Genomic DNA, 20,180 nt, shown 5'->3' with positions numbered 1-20,180 from the left:
CTCTTTTTGCTGAGGAAGACCGGCCCTGGGCTAACATCCATACCCATCTTCCTCCACTTTATATGGGACACCGCTGCAGCATGGCTTGACAAGCGGTGGGTTGGTGCGCGCCTGGGATCCGAACTGGTGAACCCTGGGCCGCCGCAGCGGAGTGCGCGCTCTTAGCCGCTTGTGCCACCAGGCCGGCCCCTAAAATGAGACTTTTAAAATTGGAAATTAGAGTATACTTGACAGTAATTATGGTAAAATGATTAAAACTAGGGGACTAGTAATATTCTTTCTAGTTTTCTCAGGATTTGTCAAGGATTTAACTTCCTTCAGAGCTAGAGAGAGATGTAATTTGAACAGCATTTTATATGTGTCTATCAGTTAATCACATATAGATGATATAATTGTTATAACTATATAATTTATAATCTAATTTTCAAAGACACCTGTCCTATGAATAGTGTCATACCCTAAAGTTTCTTAACACTCAAAGGATAAAGAACTGGTAAGATATATTGTATTAATTTTAATTTAAGGAACATTTTGAGTTTTGTTATGTATAATCACTAAATGTGGAGTTAGCATTTTAGCATTCCAGTGTAAGAAAAAAAATCCTTTCCAAATAATTCTCAAATGTCTTCCTTCTGTTAAAGGAGTTGTTTTAGACTTGTAGGCTTTTTTTGTGTGTGTGTGTGAGAGGAAGATTAGCCCTGAGCTAACATCTGTGGCCAATCCTCCTCTTTTTTGCTCAGGAAGGTTGACCCTGGGCTAACATCCGTGCCCATCTTCCTCTACTTTATTTGTGGGACACCTGCCACAGCATGGCTTGACAAGCTGTGCATAGGTCTGTGCCTGGGATCTGAACGTGCGAACCCTGGGCCGCTGAAGCAGAGTGTGCGAACTTAACCACTATACCACTGGGCTGGCCCCTAGACTTGTAAGCTTTTTAAGGTTCAAAGCAGGGAGTCTAACTTCAGGCTGAATCTAGCTCAGAATTAAGAATTCATGTCTTTGAGGGTTCAATCATAGAGTTGCCTGGGGTTAGAATGGGATAATGAATTGGGACAGAGTTTCACTCCAATTTAGTGAATATGGAGCATCTCCTATGTGGGCAAGATGCTGTGCTAAACACTCTGGGATATGTGAAAAATAGAAGGGTAGCCTGCACACAAACTCATTCTAGTGGGAGAAGGCATTTACAGAATTTACAAAAGGTAAGGAGGATTCAGTTTCATAATAAAGGTTGAAACAGTATATAGGAGGTATAAAAGTGATTTATTTGAGCTGGCAGGAGTTGGAAGGGATGTGGGATTTCTGCAGGTGGAGTAGTTGAAGCAGAGGAGGGTAGGAGTCCCAGGGTGATGGCCCAGAGGTCAAAAAGGACAGGGATGTGTTCAGGCAACAAGATGTAAGTATTAGTCTGATGAAAGAGGTTCATTTGGGGAGCTAGAGGGATTAGAGATTAATCTGGAATCATACTTTGTGGCCACACTGTAGAAGGCTAATTCCCTGGGAAGCACCCCTGGCCAAGGGGTTGCTGCAAGCTCTACTCAATATCTAAGGAGATTTGGAATTCACTGGGAGTTCTATTTCTCCTTTTCAGTTGGAAGGTAAGGTTAGATAATAGCTCATATTTCTTGAGTACTTCCATGTGCCAGTGTTCTAGATACCTTTATGTGGGTTAACTGATTTAATCCTCACAAGAAACTTCTGAGGCAAGTGCTCTAATTATCCCCATTTTACAGATAGGGAAACTGGCAGATTAAAGGCAGATTAAAGCTATTTGCCCAAGGCTGCACAGCTAGGAAGTGAGACAGCCAGGACTGAGATCTAGGCAGTCCGGCATCGGAGGCTTTCCTGCCTGCAGATGCTTTGGATTATAGATCCCTGTCACTATAGAGTCCTACCAGGTTGTTGAGTGTTGTGGGGAGAGCTTTGGTCACTTGATTTTTATGGAGGAAGGACATTTATTGAGTTGGGTACCAGGGATACAAAGTGAATGACAGCGAACATAAAGATACATTCCAGCAGTTCACCTCCAGAGTATGCCCATGGTGTAGATAAAGGAGGTAAGATACTGTGTGAAACAAGGGTGGCTCACTACACTCAAATAGCATCCTTTCAGCTCTAGAGCTAAGCATTTGGTTTATTTTTCAAGATTTAGAAAATCTTGAGATTTTCTCCACTTATCTTTGTTCATTGAGTGTGGACAAAGGTAGAATAGGGGTAATTACACTTTGCAAATGACAAAAGGCTGCAAGGTTTCAAGAAGAGATGTCAAGAGAACTGCTGAGACATCATTGAGTTTGACAGGAGGCCAGCCTGATAAATTAAAGCAAGTGTTAAAGTAGTGCTCAGGACCAAGCCAGATAATGAGAGTGGAATGAATGATAATAAGGTGTGCAAGTGGAGGCAATTAGGGAAGGAGAGAGAGAATGGTCTTAGGTGATAAAACAGAATCAAGGAAGGTTTTGGGTCCCCCCCTCCCTTTTTTTTGGATAGAGAGATGCAGCATTTTTCAAGGCAGAAAGGAACCAGTGGAGAGCGTATCCAGGAATGATAGGCAGTATGGTCGAGAACGTAGAAAGGAAAGTGATCAGATAAACAGATGTCTTTCCCCCACAGGCAAAACTTAGGTGTAGGGACTATTCACCTCAACTTTGTGCTTTTCCTTTTCTCTCCTCCCAAGTGCGCCGTGCATCTTTAACATTCAATAACTGTTAGACGAATGAAGTTACGGAGTTAGCTTTGGAAAAGAGAGACTCTTTTTCTCTCTGAGGCCGTGCGGAAGAAATTTTGAGATAAAGGAAAGCGAGAGGTGTGCAACTGAATTACCTCTACGGTTTCAAAAGTAGTAGTTAAAGGCTTGTGCTGAGCAGACGTTGTGCTGGGATTTGTGGCCTAAGGAGGATGGGAAAACGTAGGAAGTTAATTAGGGATGAATTGTCTCACCTCCTCAGCCGTTTCCACCCCAGACCAACCTTTCTCCATCACAAACAGGCCATTAGGTGTAGCGAACTATCATGAAGCTTGGATCCTGAGGAATGATTTCCTAATTGAAGCTTATTAGTAGTGTGTAACATAAAGCAAATCATGACACATTTCAGTGTCTCACAAATGGTGACAGAAAAGATTTACATTTACTCAAGGACAAAAAAGTGGTAACTAACAAACTCAGGGTAGTATCAGGTTATTTGCTCACCGGAAATATTTCTTCGTGTATAAGGTGAGCGACAGTGCTTTGGGGTCCCAAACTGAGTAAGATAAGCGTTATTTTCAATTTGGCCAAGGCTTTCAAGGCGGCGCTTTCAGTTCAGCTTATAGCGGGAAGGCCTTCCACCAGGTATCGAGCAGCGCTGAAGTGTTGCTCCCATCTGCGCAGTGCCGCTTCCTCGCTTCAAATCCAGGAACGCGCCATGTTCGCCCAATCATCGGGCTCCTCTCGCCCCGTCCATTCGCGGTGTCCAATCCAAAGCCGGCCCTGAGTCCCCGCCCCTCCGCTGGTGCCGCGAACAGACGTAAACCGGAGGGGCTTGCGGTACGGCCGATCCGGGCGGCCACAGATGAGGAGGTTACGCGCACGCGCGTTTGGAGTGCTGTCTGGCCGCCCCTTCTCCCTGTGGACGTTTCCGGCTGGCGCTCGGCTCCTGCAGGTTGGGGTCGGGGGCTCGGTGACGAGGGTCTTGCCGTGTCTTGCCGTGCGGGTCGGCAGGAGACAGGCGAATCCAATTTTGGCCAGCCTTTCGGCTGGCGGGCCGCTGGGGCAGTGACGGTTGGGCCGGGGTCGGGCCCGGGGCTACAGGGGGCGGGCCGGAGTCGGGCCGTCCCGCTCTGTCCACCCCTTCGCACCCAGCCCGGCCGCCACGCTGAATTCCGCTCGGTGAGTTTGATTAGACGCCTCTGTGTCTGAGTTTGATTTGGGGGGATCACGCCCTTGTCTCTCCCTTCTCCCCCACACGCGGTGACTTCCAGCTCTTGAGGGACAAACGCGCTTTGTGCTTTGCTCTGGAGTTTCTTGTTGCAAAGTGCTCTGTTGACCGGCGGTGTTTGCTTCTTACGTAGCATCACCGTCGTGATGGGCGGTTCTGTTTCTCCTTTTTGTCTAAAACTCTGACCCAGGAAGTAGTACTGTTATTACCTAAATGCAGAGGGGTGTGCGCCTGTCACCCGGTCATTGACTTTTGGTTTCTGCTAGGCTGCGTTAGCATTTACTCCTAATACCTTTCCTACATTCCTTGCATCTAGCATCTGATTTCTTTATGAAAAAAATGTGAAATGAGACAATGTTAATATCATTCTACTGTTGCTTTCTCTTAATTTCAGACTTTGTTTAGTAAAGCATGAGTTCCCTTTCGAGGCAGTCGTTTGGAGCACAGCTGTTTTTATGATAGTATTTCCATCTGCTGTTACCATTTTGCGGTCATTCAGCTGGAGTTTTTACTGCTTCAAAATCAACTTTTTCTCCGAATTTCAGTTTTGTGGGCAGTTTATGGTAAGCTTTGAAAAGTAATATACTAAATGCCTAACTAATTCTAAAGTATATCTTAAAATGTCAAGAGTAGATGATGAGTGTTGGGAAAGTTTGTGTTTTTTTCCTGCAGCTTATACTTTTAAGAGGGTTTAATTGTACGTGTAGACCTCCAGTTAATGACTACAGTAAGGGATATTTTACATACCCAGAAATGTAATTAGAGCAACTAAATATTAGTAAACTCAAATGCGAAATTTGGGGTTACTAATTTAAGGAAATAGCAAGGGAAATCCCAAAGATGGCTTCTTAATTCAAATATAGTTAAAGGAAAAGTAACAGGAAGTTTGGAAATTTTCCCTTCTAGGAAAGTTTTAGGAATATGGTATGTCCATGGATGGTTTAGAACAAGTGCAATCCTTTCTGGAAACAAGAGAGACTAGGTATTGGATTACATCTTGTGGAATCTTCCACTGGGTTGTGTTACTATTGTACCTGTAGCAAAGCTCTGTCCAAGCACTTAGCTCTGTCTCATAATTGATAGGGGTTGTCAGCTTCCTGAGGGGAGCTGCTTTATCTGTTTTTGCATTCTCCATGCCAGGAAGAGTGTCTTTCATGATTTGTGTTTGATAATGATTGTTGCATGAATGATCCTTACTTATTATCTGAATTTTCTTGGATTTGACTCCTTCTAAATAAGGATAACTCTTAAAAAGTTCGGTATATATTTGAATGTGGTTTATATATCTGTAAACGAATGAATAACTTAGTAATTACAGGACTAGACACTGGGAGACTAGTTGGAAGACTTGTGCAGTAGTTCAGATTAAAAAGTGGGCAGCAGGTGTTAGGAATATAGAAGTGGGTCTCAGCTCCAGAGATATATTTGCAGTTAGAAGCATTAGAATTTGGGAAGAAGATGTGTGTGTTTTGAATCTGCTTAGAAGAAGGATCAGAATGTTCCACGTATCTGGCTTGTATAGCAAGAGAATAGGGATGACGTAGGTCAAAACTAAAGATAACAGGAGGAGTGGGTGGAGGAAAGGTAATGAGTTTGGTTTTGTATTTGTTGCCTTTGCACTGCTTGAGAGGCAGTCAGGGGTAAGGTAGATGTCAAAGAGCCATTTGTAAATACAAGTCTAGAGCTCAGGATAGGGGTCTGGGCTGAAGGTGATTCGAAGATGAAGGAGGTGGCATTAGTGCAGAGAAAAGAATATTCTGGGGCCACACTTGCTTGGGTGTGAATCCTCTGCTCCCACTTGCACTGTGTGACCTGGAAAAGTCTCTTAATTCCCTCCCTCAGTCTCAGTTTGTTCAATAGTAGGGATAACAGCTACCTTGCAGATTTGATGCAGAGATTAGAAAAATGTGTATAAAATGCTTAGCAAATTAGAGTAATAGAGTAGATACTATTTATCAGCTAGATAGCTAGGGGATGTAGCTATCTTTCAACTCATAGTCCCAGCTCTATATCTGGTACTGGGAATATATGGGTGAACAAGATTGATGTGTCACCAAGAAACTGACATTCTAAAGAGATAATGGTTAAAGTCAAAGATATGGCCACCCACTGAGAATGTGTCATTCATTCATTTATTTCACAAATATTTATTGAGTACTTGCTACGTGCTAGGCGTTGTTACAGGTGTTAGCAAAAAGTGATGGACAGATAGGCAAGGCCCCTGCTCTTAGGGAGCAAGCTTTTTAGTGGAAGAAGACAGACAAATACAAAAATAAGTAGATAGTGATAAGTGCTGGAAGAAATTAAAACCATTGTGATAGACTGTGAGGCTACATTTGACTTAATGATAAGGGATCACCCTCTCTTGGAAGATGACATTTAAGTTGACATGAATGTCGGGAAGGAGCTAGCTGTGCAAAGATCTAGAAGAGTATTCTAGGCCCCGAAGTAGGGATGGGCTTGGGTGTTACAGGAACAGAAAAGCCAGTATGTGGTGGGTGGAAGATGAGGTGTCTCACTGAAGTTTTCAGTAGGGGTATGGTGCCTGATTTATTTTTAATGGCCCCTTTGATTGCTGTGTGGAGAATTGTAGAGTGGCGAGAATAGAAGAATGGAGACTGGTTAGGAGGTTTTTCAGTAGGGTAGGGTGGCAGTAGCAGAGACAGGAAGATGTAGAATGATTCAAGGTGTGTTTTGGACATAGACATGTTTTCCCTTCAGGAATGGGCTCCATCATTAGATGTGTTTTGTTTGGCTACAGTTGTTTTATTGGATTTAAATTGCATTAAGTGGGGCCTGTAATTTCCAGTTGATCTCAGTCCTTAGAGTCCTGTTGTCTGACAATATTTGTGCCCGAAGGCATTTGAGTTTGAGATAGATGTACATTGCATGACATAAGATCTGAGGTCAGAATCCTGGGTATCCCTAATATATAAGGAGCAGACAGAGGAAGAGGATGTCAAGTGAGATGTAGAAGTAGTAATCTTGGATTCTTGTAAGACACTTGGCTGTGAAGAGAAGGTGAGCAAGTGGTGGCAGGAAGTGCAAATGAAGGATGGGAACAGGTTTTCCACCTCCTCCAACCTAGTATGGGAGAGTTTTGAACACGTTTATAGAAATTAAGAAGAAATAGTTAGAAATATCGAAGAGAGGAAAATGCTGGGGCATGTCTGAGAGGAGAGTGCTTATATGATGGTTGGTGATGAATTTGCTGTGTATTGACAGTTTGAAAACATTCATTCTTTCAGCAAATTTGTCGAGGGTCTGCTCTGTGCAAGGCACTGTTCTAGATAGTAATTCAGTGGTAAAACAGGCCAAGTCCTTGCCCTCGTGGAGCTTACATTCTGATATAGTCATGTGCCACATAATGACATTTCTGTCAATGACGGACTACGTATATGATGATGGTCCTGTAGGATTAGTACCATGTAGCCTAGTACCATACAGCCTGTTTCTCAGAACATATCCCTGTCATTAAGCAACACATGACTGTATGGGGAGAAAATAGTTAAAGAGGTGACAATATATAGCATGCCAGATGGTGGTCAGTACTACAGAAAAAAGAAAGCAGGGCAAGGAGATTGGAATGCTGTGCTAGACTGTTAGGTTGATGAAGAAGTACTGACAGGAAAGTGGACATTTGCACAAAGACATGAAAGAAGTGCAAGAGCAGGATGAGAGGATACCTAGGGCATCAGTGTGCTGGACAGAGACATGAGCAAGGGCAAAGACTCTGAGGCAGGAGCTTTAGTGTGTTTTGGGGACTATAGATGGCGGGAATGAAGTGAGCAAGGGAGAAGAGTAGTAGGAGCTGAGGTCAGAGGTCATTCAGTCCCTTCTTGGCTGTCCTAAGGACTGACTTTTACTCTGAGTGAGGTGGGAAACCAAGTGGAGAGTTTTGCGCTAAGGAGTGACAGTAGTTGACTTATTTTACAGGGATAACTTTAATGCGTGGAGAATGGGCTACGGGAGGAAGAGTGGAGGCAGGGAGACAGTTAGATGTATATTGCAGTGAGTAGCCAGGCAGGAGGTGGTGGTGGCATGACCAGGATGGTAGCAGTGGAAGTAGCGAGAAATGGCAGGTTCTGGTTATATTGTTATGGGATAGCCATTGGGATTTGCTTAGGAACTGCACATGTGTGGGGGGGGGGGGGCGGTGGGGGGGGCGTCGGTAATGACTAAGGTTTTTGGTCTGAGCAGCTAGAGGATGGAGTTGTCATTTTCTCTGTGGGGAAGACTGAAGAGCTGGCTTTTCTTGAGAGGGTTGGAATCAGATGGAATCTAGATTCAGGTTTTAGGTGCCTGTTAGATATCTAAGTGAAAATAGCAAGTAGGTGGTCGAATATTTGAGGTTCAGGGGAGAGGCCCAGGCTAGAGATATAAATTTCATATGATATTTAAAACTTTGAAACTGAGGGCAATAACCCAGAGAGGGTGGGTAGATGGAAGAGATCCAGGACCAAGCCTTGGAGCCTTCACTGTGTGGAGGTCCAGGAGATAAGGAGGAACCAGCCAGGGAGAAGGAAAAGAAGCAGCTGGTGAAGTTGGAGAACCCAGACAGCTGTGTCTTGGAAACCAAGTGAAGAAATATTTCTATGAGGAAGGAGTATGAATTCCATACTATTAGGTTAAAGAAGATGAGGACTGAAAATTGACCATGGGCTTATGGGGTTGGGTAACAGGGAGATCAGTGGTGCTGCTGACAAGCGTTGTGGTGGGGTGGTGAGGCGAAGGCCAGCTTGGAGTGGGTTCAGGAGATGACAGGAGTGGAAGTAGGTGGCCAGTAGTGATTTCTTTTTGGAGGAGTATGTGGTAAAGGGAGCGCAGATAGATGTGGTGGCAGCTGCTGGGGGATAACAGAGTGTGAGATAGAGGAAGGCTTTTTAAAAGGTGGGAGAGCTAACAGCATGCTAGTGGGAATGACTGCACAAAGAGAGATTTGATGCTGTTTAAGAGGAGGGACAATTGCTAGGTGATTGTCATTGCTTTGATGAGCAGGGTTAGGATCAACTGCAAAGTGGAGAGGTGGGCTTCCTACAGGAGTATGGATACTTCATCCGTAATCAAATAAAGTTTTATAGATCTCGGGTGGTCTTAAAACTTTTTCTAATTTTATAGAGTAATTAAATTAGTCCATACTATCTATAATCTATACTTTAGTGTGTTTGTCATTGACTTTAGCACCGTCTTTCATTGTCATCCATTTTACTACTTGCGGTAGCTGTTCGAATATCTTCCAGGCTTTAAGTCCTCTCCCCTCCTCTGCTACTAGGCTGATGGGATCACTGCTTTCCTGGTCTACAGAATACAGTCCGGACTTCCTAATACACCATTTAAGGCTTTTAGGATCTGGCTCCACAGTTTCATTGACCATGTTATTTTGTACACCTGTTGCCAAAATACACTGGAGCACTTGCTTTTGCCACCACACACTTGATACTTAGAGCGGATTTTCGAGTCAGATCTTGGTTTGAATCTTATTAATTGTACAACCTTGGGTAAATGTAGCTAATTTAGTCTCTGAGTTTGTTTCTTCATCTGTAATAGGGGGGCAAATGAGTTAAGGTAGTAGGTATGCAATAAATCTTAATTCTCTTCCCTCTTTACTTATGTTTATTTGTCATCTTTAAAAGCCCCATCATCTCATACTTTGCCTGTAAAAGTTCTGCTCATTCTTCAAGGTCTAGGGCCAATATCTTCTTATTTATTGAGCCTTTCCTGATATAATTTAATTCTTTTCTTTACTGAATTCCACATAGCCCTTTCATGATAAGCAGTGAGAAATATTTTTGAGATTGAGTAACATCTCCTGAGTACTGTGATCAGGGTCAAGTTGAACCAATGGCCAATGTGGGCTAGAGGTTCTCTATCAGTAGTATAGATTCTGTGCCAGTGTTTTCTAGACTTAGTCCTCGGTGTACCTCTTTTACCATTTTTGCCTTGTTCATGTGCGGAATATACTTGAACTTAAAACTTTTCTTTGAATGGACTCATTTTTTTTGAAGAGGAAGGTCAGCCCTGAGCTAACATCTGATGCCAACCCTCCTCTTTTTTGCTGAGGAAGATTGACTCTGGGCTAATATCCATGCCCATCTTCTTCTACTTTATATGGGATGCTGCTATAGCATGGCTTGACAAGCGGTGCGTCGGTGCGTGCCTGGGATCCGAACCTGCGAACCCCGGGCCGCCGAAGGAGAGCGCGTGCACTTAACCACTGTGCCAGCGGGCCGGCCCCGAATGGACTCGTTTTTTAAACCATTTACTCATCCTTAATAGTAGTCTCTGAACTCAGGGGCTAGATTTTGCTGGTTCTGTTTTTTCTATTCCATGTTAGAATGAGTACCCAACTGGTAAACTTTTAAGTACATCCTAAAATCATCTGTATAAACCATCAGTGTTGTGCCTTCTTTTCTCCTTTAGTAGACAAATTTGTAATTCTTATTCCTTGCTACAGCAATCCAAGAGTAAATTAAGCTATGTTGTATGTCATTATTATGTTAATTATAGGAAGATAGTTTGATATTTATATTCTCAGCTATAAAGTAGCAAAGTATTCTGAGAATTAATTTACCTCAGAATGCTTGCTAATAGTATCCCCTCTTAGTGCTGTTCCCAAAAAATGATTTTTTCCTAAGATTTATCAGTTTTCTAAGATTTATGAGACTTGTACTCTTAATCATTTGAAGATGTTTTATATTAAATATTTGATTTATAAAAATACTTTTGTTGCAGTGAGATGGAAGATTTTCGAGGTATAACTGAAGAGTCATTTCCGAGTTTTCTAACTAATTCATTACTTGGTAATAGCGGGACTTTGGAAAATGTCACTCTTTCTTCAAATCTTGGCTTGCCTGTTGCTGTTTCCACACTTGCTAGAAATAAATCCAGCACGGATAACAGGTGAGAATTGTTTGAACAAATGATTTGTTTTTAGGTCCATAAAGCCTAAAATACACTGTTACTCATGTAAAATTTTTTAACCAAGCTTGAGCTTTTGCTTTATCTCAGGGAGATGGCCATATATGTAAAAATAATGTAGAAAATATGTTAAAAAAACTTGGCCGTTCCTTATTCCATTGTCTTATCAGGGGTGGGTGGGTTTGGGATTGAGCACCAATGACCTTTTGGTCTACTGATTGTTTCTTCTGTCCATAGTGTTTTGTATCTGTATTAGTTCAGCCTTACTGGTGGCTGGCAGTTTGTGTCGTATCTCTAAATGTGGTGTGTACAGTTCACCCATCTTGTGTAATGAGTAGTTTGCCCACGCTTACATATCTAGCCACTTTTCATTCCTCCTGCCAACCTAACATTTGGTAAGGAACATCAACTTTACCTTTGGAATGAAGGGGTTGGATTAACTCCGTAAAAATTCTTTTAGCTTTAAGATTTTTGTGACTCTCTTGTTTAATGCATATACACCCCATTGCAGATCCACAGGTTTTCAGTGCTTTGCACATAGGATGATGGTTTTGAACATTAGGGGCCCTATTTATTTTTATCCCCTGGTGGTTGGTTTTACAATCCTGCAGTCTCATGACATTGTGAATTTTAAATGTGCATAATTTAACTATTAACAACTAAAACACACTTTTTTTTTGGTGTAGGTATTCTGAGAACCAGGCATCTTATTTAGTAGAAGGGATATTTTCCATTCCATCTGAGTCATCTCCCAGTAGCCAGAGTGAAGCTGAACCAAGAGAGAAGTTACAGCTTAGCTTCCAGGATGATGAGTAAGTTCATACCTTCGTCTTGCTTTCACTGTGTTAAAAGCAAGTCTCACTATGTCTTGTGGAAAATGAAAGTGTGATTGTGTCTCTGATTAATTCTTTTTTTTAAAAATTTTTGTTTATTGCAGTAACATTGGTTTATAACTTTGTATAAATTTCAGGTGTACATCATTATGCTTCTATTTCTGCATAGATTACATAATGTTCACCACCCAAATACTAACTACAACCCATCACCACACACTTGTGCCGAATTATCCTTTTCGCCCTCCTCCCTCCCCCCTTCCCCTCTGGTAACCACCAGTCCAATCTCTGTCTCTATGTTGATTAATTCTAATTATAAAAATCTTTAAGAGTTTTCTTTATATGATTTTAATCACAAACACTTGTAGTCTTTCAAAATACTTTTTCTGATTCCAAAAGTAATATATGCTCATTGAAAAAAGTGGAAAATACAGAGAATTATAAGGAAGACAATAAAGGTCTATAATCCCACTAACTAGAGAATAGTGGTTGATTACATTTTTATTTATAGTCTTCCAGACTGTCTTCTATGCACGTATACGTGTGTGTGTGTGTGTATAATTTTTTTACAAAAATAGGATTAAACTGTACATACTGTTTATAACTTTTAAAAATTAATATATTGTGCCCATCTTTCAATTACACTTAAAGATATGTGACATAATGTTAATGGCTCTACCATGTGAGGCATTTAGATTATTAGAATTTTGCTATTGTAAATTTAATGAACTTCTTTATTTATACATATATTTTGCATACCTAGAAGATTATTTTATTGAGATAAATTCCTAGAATTGAAATTGCTGAGTTAAGAATATTTAATTTTGAAGACCATTACAAACTACCACATTGCTCTTTAGAAGACTTGTGCCAGTTGACACTTCCACTAGAAGACGTACGTGAGAATGCCTATTCCTCTGAGCCCTCCTCAACATTTGGTGGTATTATTTTTAATCTTTAATTTTAGAAGTAAAGAAGTTTATACACATGCAAAAATGCATAGAAGAAAGTCTGAAAGGCTATAACCCAAAATGTACATTGTAGTTGTCTATTGATGGTGGTGTTACAGGTAGTCTTAAAGTTTTCTGTGTTTGAATTTGTAATTGAGTATTTATGGATTGAACATACTTAAATATTTATTCATTACTTTTGTTTCTGTTCTGAATTGTCTCTTGATAACATTTAGATATAAGCACTTCCTATACATTGAAGAATTAACTCTTTGTATATTCATTCATTCAATGTGTATTTTTGACTGAGTGCCTACTATGTGCCAGGTACTTTTCTCCAAGTGCTTAAGAAATACCAGTGAACAAAACAGATATTAAAAAGACATTAAAATATACAACTTTATAGTATATTAGAAGGGAAAAGTGCTAGAAAAAAATAGAACATGATGAGGAGGATTATTAGGAAGGCAGAAGGTAGTGGTCAATGTGGATCTTTTGGAGGAGGTGTAAGATGTGAGCAGAGACTTGAAGGAGGGAGTTAGCCATGCGGACATCAGGAGGACGAGGATTTCAGGTAGAGGGTGCAACCAGCGTAAAGACACTAGGGTAGGAGCATCTCCAGTATCTTCAAAGAGCAGGAAGGAGGCTGGAATGGGGTGAGCAAGGACTTTGACTTTGAGTGAGAGGGGAACCCATCAGAGGGTTCCATTTTAATTATGTTTTTAAAGCCTCACTCTGGCTACTGTGTGGAAAACAGACTGTTGGGAGGCCAAACTGGAACCAGGAAGACCTCTTTGGAGGTTGGGTTATCAAGGGAGTGAGGTAGATGTAGAAGAGAAGGGCGCCGAGGCCTGATGTTTGGGGTGCTTCAAAATTAAGAAGTTGGGGAAAGAAGGAACACACATAGAGATAAGAATTAGTGATCAGAGGTAGGAAGAAAACGAAGAGTATCTGGAAGCCATGTGAAGAACATACATAAAAGAAGAGATTCATCCAATTACGTCAGATAAAATGAGGACTAAGAAGTGACCATTGGAATTAGCGTAGATTAGGTCATTGCTAACCCTGACAAGTGGTTTTGGTGGAAGTAGGGAGAGGCACAATTGCATAGTAGACTGAATTTAGAAGAGAATAGGAGGTTAGTATAGGAGTATATTGTGAGAGTAGACAATTCGTGGAGTTTTGCTGCAAAAGAGAGCAGAGAAGTGGAGCTGTGATGGCTCGTTGGTGTAGTGGATCAAGAAAAGTTTTTCTTTTTTGTGGTGGGAGAAGTTACTGCATGTTTACATGGTAATAGAATGATCTCCTGGAAAGGGAAAATTTGATTACATAGAAAGAGAAGAGAATTGCTGGAGCAGAGTCTTTGTGTAAATAAGAGAGGCTAGGATCTGACGTGCAGTGGAGAAAATGACTTTAGAGGGGTAGGACCATGGATAGTTCCTCTGTATTAGCAGGTGGGAAGGTGGACTATGTGGGTGCATGTGGTGGTAAGAATGTGTGGAAGTTGTAGTGCTTCAGCTTTCTCAGTGAAGTGGGAGGCATGGCCATCAACTCAGTGAGGAGGAGTTGGTTTGAAAGAGAGATATAAAATAATCATATGGGAGTATGGGAAAGTGAAAGGACAAAGGAAATAGTACGATTGTCAGACAGTTGAGGATCATGGTCATGAATTTAGTGTGAGACTGCTCAGTGTGATTGTGATGTTTGGTTTAACCAGGCTTGTAGTTTGATGCAGGCAGTGAGGGACAAGGGAGTTGAGGGTGTATGATGAATGGCCATTGGATTTAGGTTAAGGTAGAGAAGAGGATATCAAAAGGATGAGGGAGAGTGGAATGTGGCAGTATGAATGGATTGGAGGCTTAGGCGGGGTCAAAGGATTATAGAGTTGTGGTACTAAGGCAGATGACTTGAGGGCTAGTAGATGATTCCAAGCTGGGAGACTTTCAGGAGAGTGATCTGGAAGTGGTACTGAGGGGACGTATACTGATGGATACGTATGTATTCCATCTCCACTCAGTGAGACCAAGGCTTAGGGAGAGACAACAGTCCCCATTTGACAGAGCTTAGGGGAAACAGTATCCTTACAGGACAACCATGTTTTCATTAGGGCAATGAGGTAAAAGGAATGTTCAGAGAAGGGGTTCAGGAATAGCAAGATTTTGCTGATCCAGCATTGTACCTTCTAGAAGGCACAGTAGAAGGGGTTGGTTTGTTGGGGAGCAAAGAGAGGGGATGTGCAGTCTTATGGAGCTTAGAATGCCAGCAGTAAGGAGTCCTGGGCTTATTGTAGGGACTGAAATAAATAGGGACAAAGGGCATCATGAAGTTAGTCCCACTAAACTGATGTTGGTGATAAAACAGTGGGTATAGGGGGAGGGGAGGGGACTATTGGAAGTAACCTCTTGACTGTTTTTGATGGAGGCAAGGAGGTCTGGGGAAGTGGTCTTGTTGGCCCCTGTTAATGCAAGATAGGAGACCTGGTGAGGTGGAGTCCTAGACACAGTGTACTGGCCTCACTTTTGACTGCTGTTGGAGGAGAGGCAAGTGCTTTGGGGCTGTAGCACGTGCCTCTATTGAGTAATCTGAAGACCTGGGTTGTTAGTCTGAGTACGAGGGCTTCTTGTGCTTACTGTGATGACGAGTCCACAGCCTGCAGAGCCATGGTGTTAGTCCCTGTGTGAGGGACGGCTACGGTGACTTCTTCTGGAGGAGGGTGAAATTTGTATGTTTCCAATGTCTATTTTAACCTTGGAATTAATAAATATTTTAGCTGAGGATTGAATTTAAAGATGAAAATAATATTCACAAAGTTTTGAAGGCATTGCTGCATAGTATGAGAAGCCTGATTTCATTTTGATACTTGATCCTTTATATCTGAACTACTTTTTTTGCTCTAGAAACTTAGAATCCTCCCTGAGGATTGTAAAGTCCTGGTGGGTGGGTTTTTTTCCCCCATTCACTAAATTCTAATTGGCATCAATTCAGGGATTTGTGTGCTTTAGTTCTAGGTAATTATTATTATATTGGCAATTTTCTTCTATTTTTCTGTCTTCTCTTTCTGGAACTACTATTTTGGACTGCCTGGGTCGATCTATTTTCTTTTTTTCCCTCTATTTTTTTCTGTTTTCAGTGCAAGAAGACAATGTTCTGGATAAGTTCCTAATTTTTTTCTACCCTTCTATTAAATCATTTGGCAATCATAACTTTGAGAGCTATTTTTTTCTGTTCTTTCATTTTTTTATAATGGCCCCTTTTTGTGGATGTAATAGCTACTTGAATGTTTCTGAGAATTCTAATTGAGATTTTTCAAAGTTCTATGAATTATTCCTTGTCTCTGGGGTTATTTATTTAGTTTTTCATCTTTCTTTTTATCTCTCGAGCTGCTCCTTCTCCTGTTTCTCATTTGTGGCTGCCCTCTAGGTTGCTAGTGTAGGCGTCCTCGGCTGTTGTGTGTCCAGGTCTCATTTCTCTCAGGTCTCCGTGTGAGTTGGGCGGTGCTCCTGGCCAGTTGCACTTTAGGGCGAGCAGGCTGAGAGTCTTAAATTCATGCTGGGTGTTTTAACGCCTTATTCTGGGCTGCTGTCACCACCATAGCTTCTTTCTGCACAGGCATTTCATATGGCTTGTCTGGAGAAGAACCTTCTTCCCAGGTGTTCAGTGTCACATTGACACTGCTGTGTTGTTTGTGTGGGTTGAGGAGCAGAAGAGGAATACTGCCTGGCACGGTCGTCTGATAGACTTTCGGTCAGCCCTTCTCTCTGCTCTCTCATCCTGACTCCCTCCTGTCCTCCTCCTCACTGTAGTCTGGAAACATTTCTGCGCTTCTTCCTGGCAGATTTGTTTTCTGCTTCTGGGCCCTTTTATTCTTGTTCTGGACCACAGCTGTCTTTTCTCCTGCATACTCCATCTGCTTTTCAGATTCTAGAATCTGAGGTAAGCTTGGGCTAGGAATGGTAGCTCTCATCCAGATGACTTTACTTTTATAGACGTCCTTACTGTCATTTTAGTGGACTCCTGGAAGTCGCTCTTGCCACTTTTACTTGAAGCTTATGACTTGATTTGAGAAATTCTGCTGTGCTAATAAAAACAATGGAAAGCTATAGGTTTGAGAAAGTAGGCTTTTTGGCGGGGGGTAGTGGTAGTTAATTTAGAGTGCCCTTAACTGTCTCTGTTATCCTAAAGTTCTAATGGTCACACTACATGCTTTTCTCAGGGGAGGGCTTTAAAATATGAAAATTAACCTAAATATCCTGACTTATTTTTTATTTATTTTATGTTACCGTCTTGCTTCCCCCCACCTCTTTCTTTCTGTCTTTTCAACCACAGGACTTTGTATCCATTTGTAGTCTTTCCACCTACCCTGCCCTGTCTTTTACTCAGCTTCTATTTGGAGTGAAACTTTGCTTTGCCTACCTATGAACGCACCTTGGGATTAAGCTAATGGCTTTCCATGTACTATAGCTCCAATAAAGAGATGGAGAAACTGGGAAGTAAATTAAAGTTGGGGAGTTGCCTCAGGCACAAAGGGTTATGATTTGGAATATGTGGAAGGGCTATTTTCTTTTCATGTATCCTGTCCAGGTCTAAGCCTGGCCCTAGGTATCAGTGTGTCAAATGATGAATTTGTTGTATTTAGATGCTTTTTCCTGAGGTGGCATTCCTACCCTTCCTGTTGCTGGTGAAAGCTATGACAGACCCAAGATCTTTTGCAGTAGATTGGAAGGAAAATTGTCTTTAATGGAAAACATTTTCATCCATATATAAAACAACAGAGGTAGACAGAAAGATGGGGACGAGAACAGTGACAGGGGCTAAGAGTACCACTTTTAAAGCATTTAGTAATTCAGAGAATTGCCTGACTATTTGGCAAATATACTAGTATCCTTTAAGTCTATCTTGTTTTTAGAAAGCTGAGTTTTTCTTTAGCTATGATAGATTCAGAGATACTTATTTGAGAAAGAAAAAAACCTCATTTTATCACTTGAGAGGCAGAGTAGCAAAATGATATTCTACCTGGTTTTGGTAGACTACGGCACTGGACCCAAAATAATGATGCCGTCCCCAGGACACTCACAGTGTTACCAGTTGTAGTTTCTGGCTAGTCCCAGAAATATTTCTTTTCACTGTATCCATTTTTTTCTTTTTGAGAGATGAAATACATAACTGATTGATAGATAATCTGTAGATTACCCAAGGTAACTAACATTTCATTATTATTCTGCCCTAATAAAAAAGTTCTGTGTCTAAGAAAAAGAGCTATATGGAAAGTCAACATTTGTCAGATGCTGTCCTCAAAGAGTCAGCTTTTCAAAGAGATACAGCAAGAACAGAAGAGGAGCAAACTAAAACTGCAAAATCCTTTCCGAGCCAAGATCTTTTTGGTCAGATTTCACCACTGGAACAAGTGCAAGGTACTGAACTATTAGAAATTATTTGTTAATGTGTGTATTTTAATTTCTTTTCTCATTTCTCTATCTTTGTACAAGTATTTATCTTAAGCTCTCATATGCTAAGCTGAAAATGTTTTGGTTTGGCATTTACCTATTAATATCAAGTTTATAATACTTTTTTAGGAAAAAGCCTCTTAATTGTCTTTACTGATTAAGCTGAAATCTCCTTTCCGTTGGAAACCATGCTGTCTGATGGTCACAGCATATTTTATATTCAAGACAAGGAGACTGTTTCTAATACTCCTTTCTGCCCACCAATTAATTTGTATTCTTATCAACAGTGATTTTTGTTCCTAAACTTGTTTTTATATAACCTGGTGAAGTATAAATTCTAAAAGAAGTTGTTTCTAAGAAAACCAAGTTGAATGCTTTGGAGTCATTTGAAAATGGCTATCAAATTAGATCTGGGGAGCCGGCTCCGTGGCTTAGCGGTTAAGTGTGCGCACTCTGATGCTGGCGGCCCGGGTTCGGATCCCGGGCACGCCCCAAGGCACCACTTCTCCGTCCAACCCGAGGCCGAGTCCCACGTACAGCAACTAGAAGGATGTGAACCTATGACATACAACTATCTACTGGGGCTTTGGGGGGAAAAAAATGAATAAATAAAATCTTTAAAAAAAAAAAAAATTAGATCTGGGAAAGAAACTACGAAAATGTGGGGAAAGTTGTAAAATATTAAATTGAATAAATAAATTTACAAGCTTCTGCTGTCACATTGCTTTTAAGTACTCTGCATTCTCTTCAAAGAAATCAAAACTGGAAATTGAAAACGATGTATTATGGGCTAATGCAGCAAAGATACCATGTAATTCCAAACTGTGGTTCAGTACTCAAAAAGCCTTGCTTGTGCCCTTATTATAAGATGGATGAATGAGTGTGCATTTATATGTTTAAGTTAAAAATTTCAATGGATTTTTGTATTTCTTGATGAAAAATATCAAATATATATGAAAGTAGAGAGAATGGTATTAACTCCTTACCCTCACAAGCAATAAAAGAAAAAATAGATAAACTAGATTTCATCAAAATTGAAAACTTTTGTGATTCAAAAGATACTATCAAGACAGTGAAAAGGCAACCCAAAGATGGGAGAAAATATTTGCAAATCATGTATATGATAAAAGACTAGCTTCCAGAATATATGAAGTCTTAAAACTCAATAGAAAGACAACCCAATACTGTAAATAGGCAAAGAATTTCAATAGACATTTCTCTAAAGAAATTGTACTGATGGCCAGTAAGCACATGAAAAGATACTCAACATCTTTAGGTATCAGGGAAATGCAGATCAAAACCATGACACCTAGTAGAATAGTTATAGTCAAAAAGATGGGAAAAAACAAGTGTTGATGAGGATATGGAGAAATTGAAACCCTCATCCATTGCTGTTGGGGATGTAAAATGGTGCGACTGCTATGGCAAATAGTTTGACAGTTCTTCAAAACATTAAACATAGTGTTACTGTGTGACCCAGCAATTCCGGTCCTAGGTGTATGACCCAACAGAAATGGAAACACGTGTCCACACAAAAACTTGTACATGAATGTTCATAGCAGCATTAGTCACAGGAGCCAAGAAGTCGAAACAACTCAGATCTCCATCAACTGCTGAATGGATAAACAAATGTAGTATGTCTATACAATGGAGTATTATTCAGCCATAACAAGGAGTGAAGTATTGATATATGCTATAATGTGGATGAACTTGGAAAATATTATGTTAAGTGAAAGAAGATAGACTTACAAAAGGCCACATGCTGTATGATTCCATGGGTGGTGATTGCTAATGGGTACAGTGTTTCTTTCTGGAGTGATGAAAATATTGTGGAAGTAGAGAGTGATAACGTTGCACAATCTTGTGAAAGTACTAAAAACCACTGAATTGTACACTTTAAAAGGGTAATTTTATGGTATGTAAATTTTATATCAGTTAACAAAAAACTCCCCGTATACCCATCCCTTAGTTTGTTAGTGTAAGATTTTGCCACACATGCTTCATCTCTTCTGTTTTTTTGTTACCTTTTTCCTGATATTTTAAAATTCCAAAGGATTATTTCTACATATTTTAGTATGCATCTCTAAAAATAGGGACATTTTCTTACATAATCACGGT

At 40.8% G+C, this 20,180-nt stretch overlaps 1 protein-coding gene across 12 annotated transcripts in view; it reads left to right on the top strand.

Moving 5' to 3' along the window:
* Positions 1–20,180, top strand: part of LOC101394358 (nucleoporin SEH1) — a 164,090-nt gene that overhangs the window by 27,660 nt on the left and 116,250 nt on the right. For 9 of the 12 annotated variants that reach the window (XR_015554247.1, XM_087438931.1, XM_087438928.1 and 6 more), the window contains 3 exons: positions 10,650–10,817; positions 11,522–11,647; positions 17,854–18,029. Coding sequence is in view for 11 of the 12 variants with exons in the window: in XM_087438931.1 (XP_087295057.1) it covers positions 10,650–10,817; positions 11,522–11,647; positions 17,854–18,029 (470 nt within the window). In the remaining variant the exon portion in view is untranslated. Of the gene's footprint in view, positions 1–3,733; positions 3,869–4,311; positions 4,481–7,431; positions 7,434–10,649; positions 10,818–11,521; positions 11,648–17,853; positions 18,030–20,180 lie in introns of those variants that run through there. The other 3 variants (XM_087438936.1, XM_087438935.1, XM_087438934.1) reach the window with 3 other exon arrangements.

The sequence above is a fragment of the Ceratotherium simum genome, chromosome 14 (genome assembly GCF_057802395.1).
Source record: "Ceratotherium simum simum isolate JZ-2026a chromosome 14, ASM5780239v1, whole genome shotgun sequence".
Lineage (NCBI taxonomy): Eukaryota > Metazoa > Chordata > Mammalia > Perissodactyla > Rhinocerotidae > Ceratotherium > Ceratotherium simum.
Note: the sequence above shows the minus strand (reverse complement) of the source record. Positions and strands in the feature narration are given on the sequence as shown.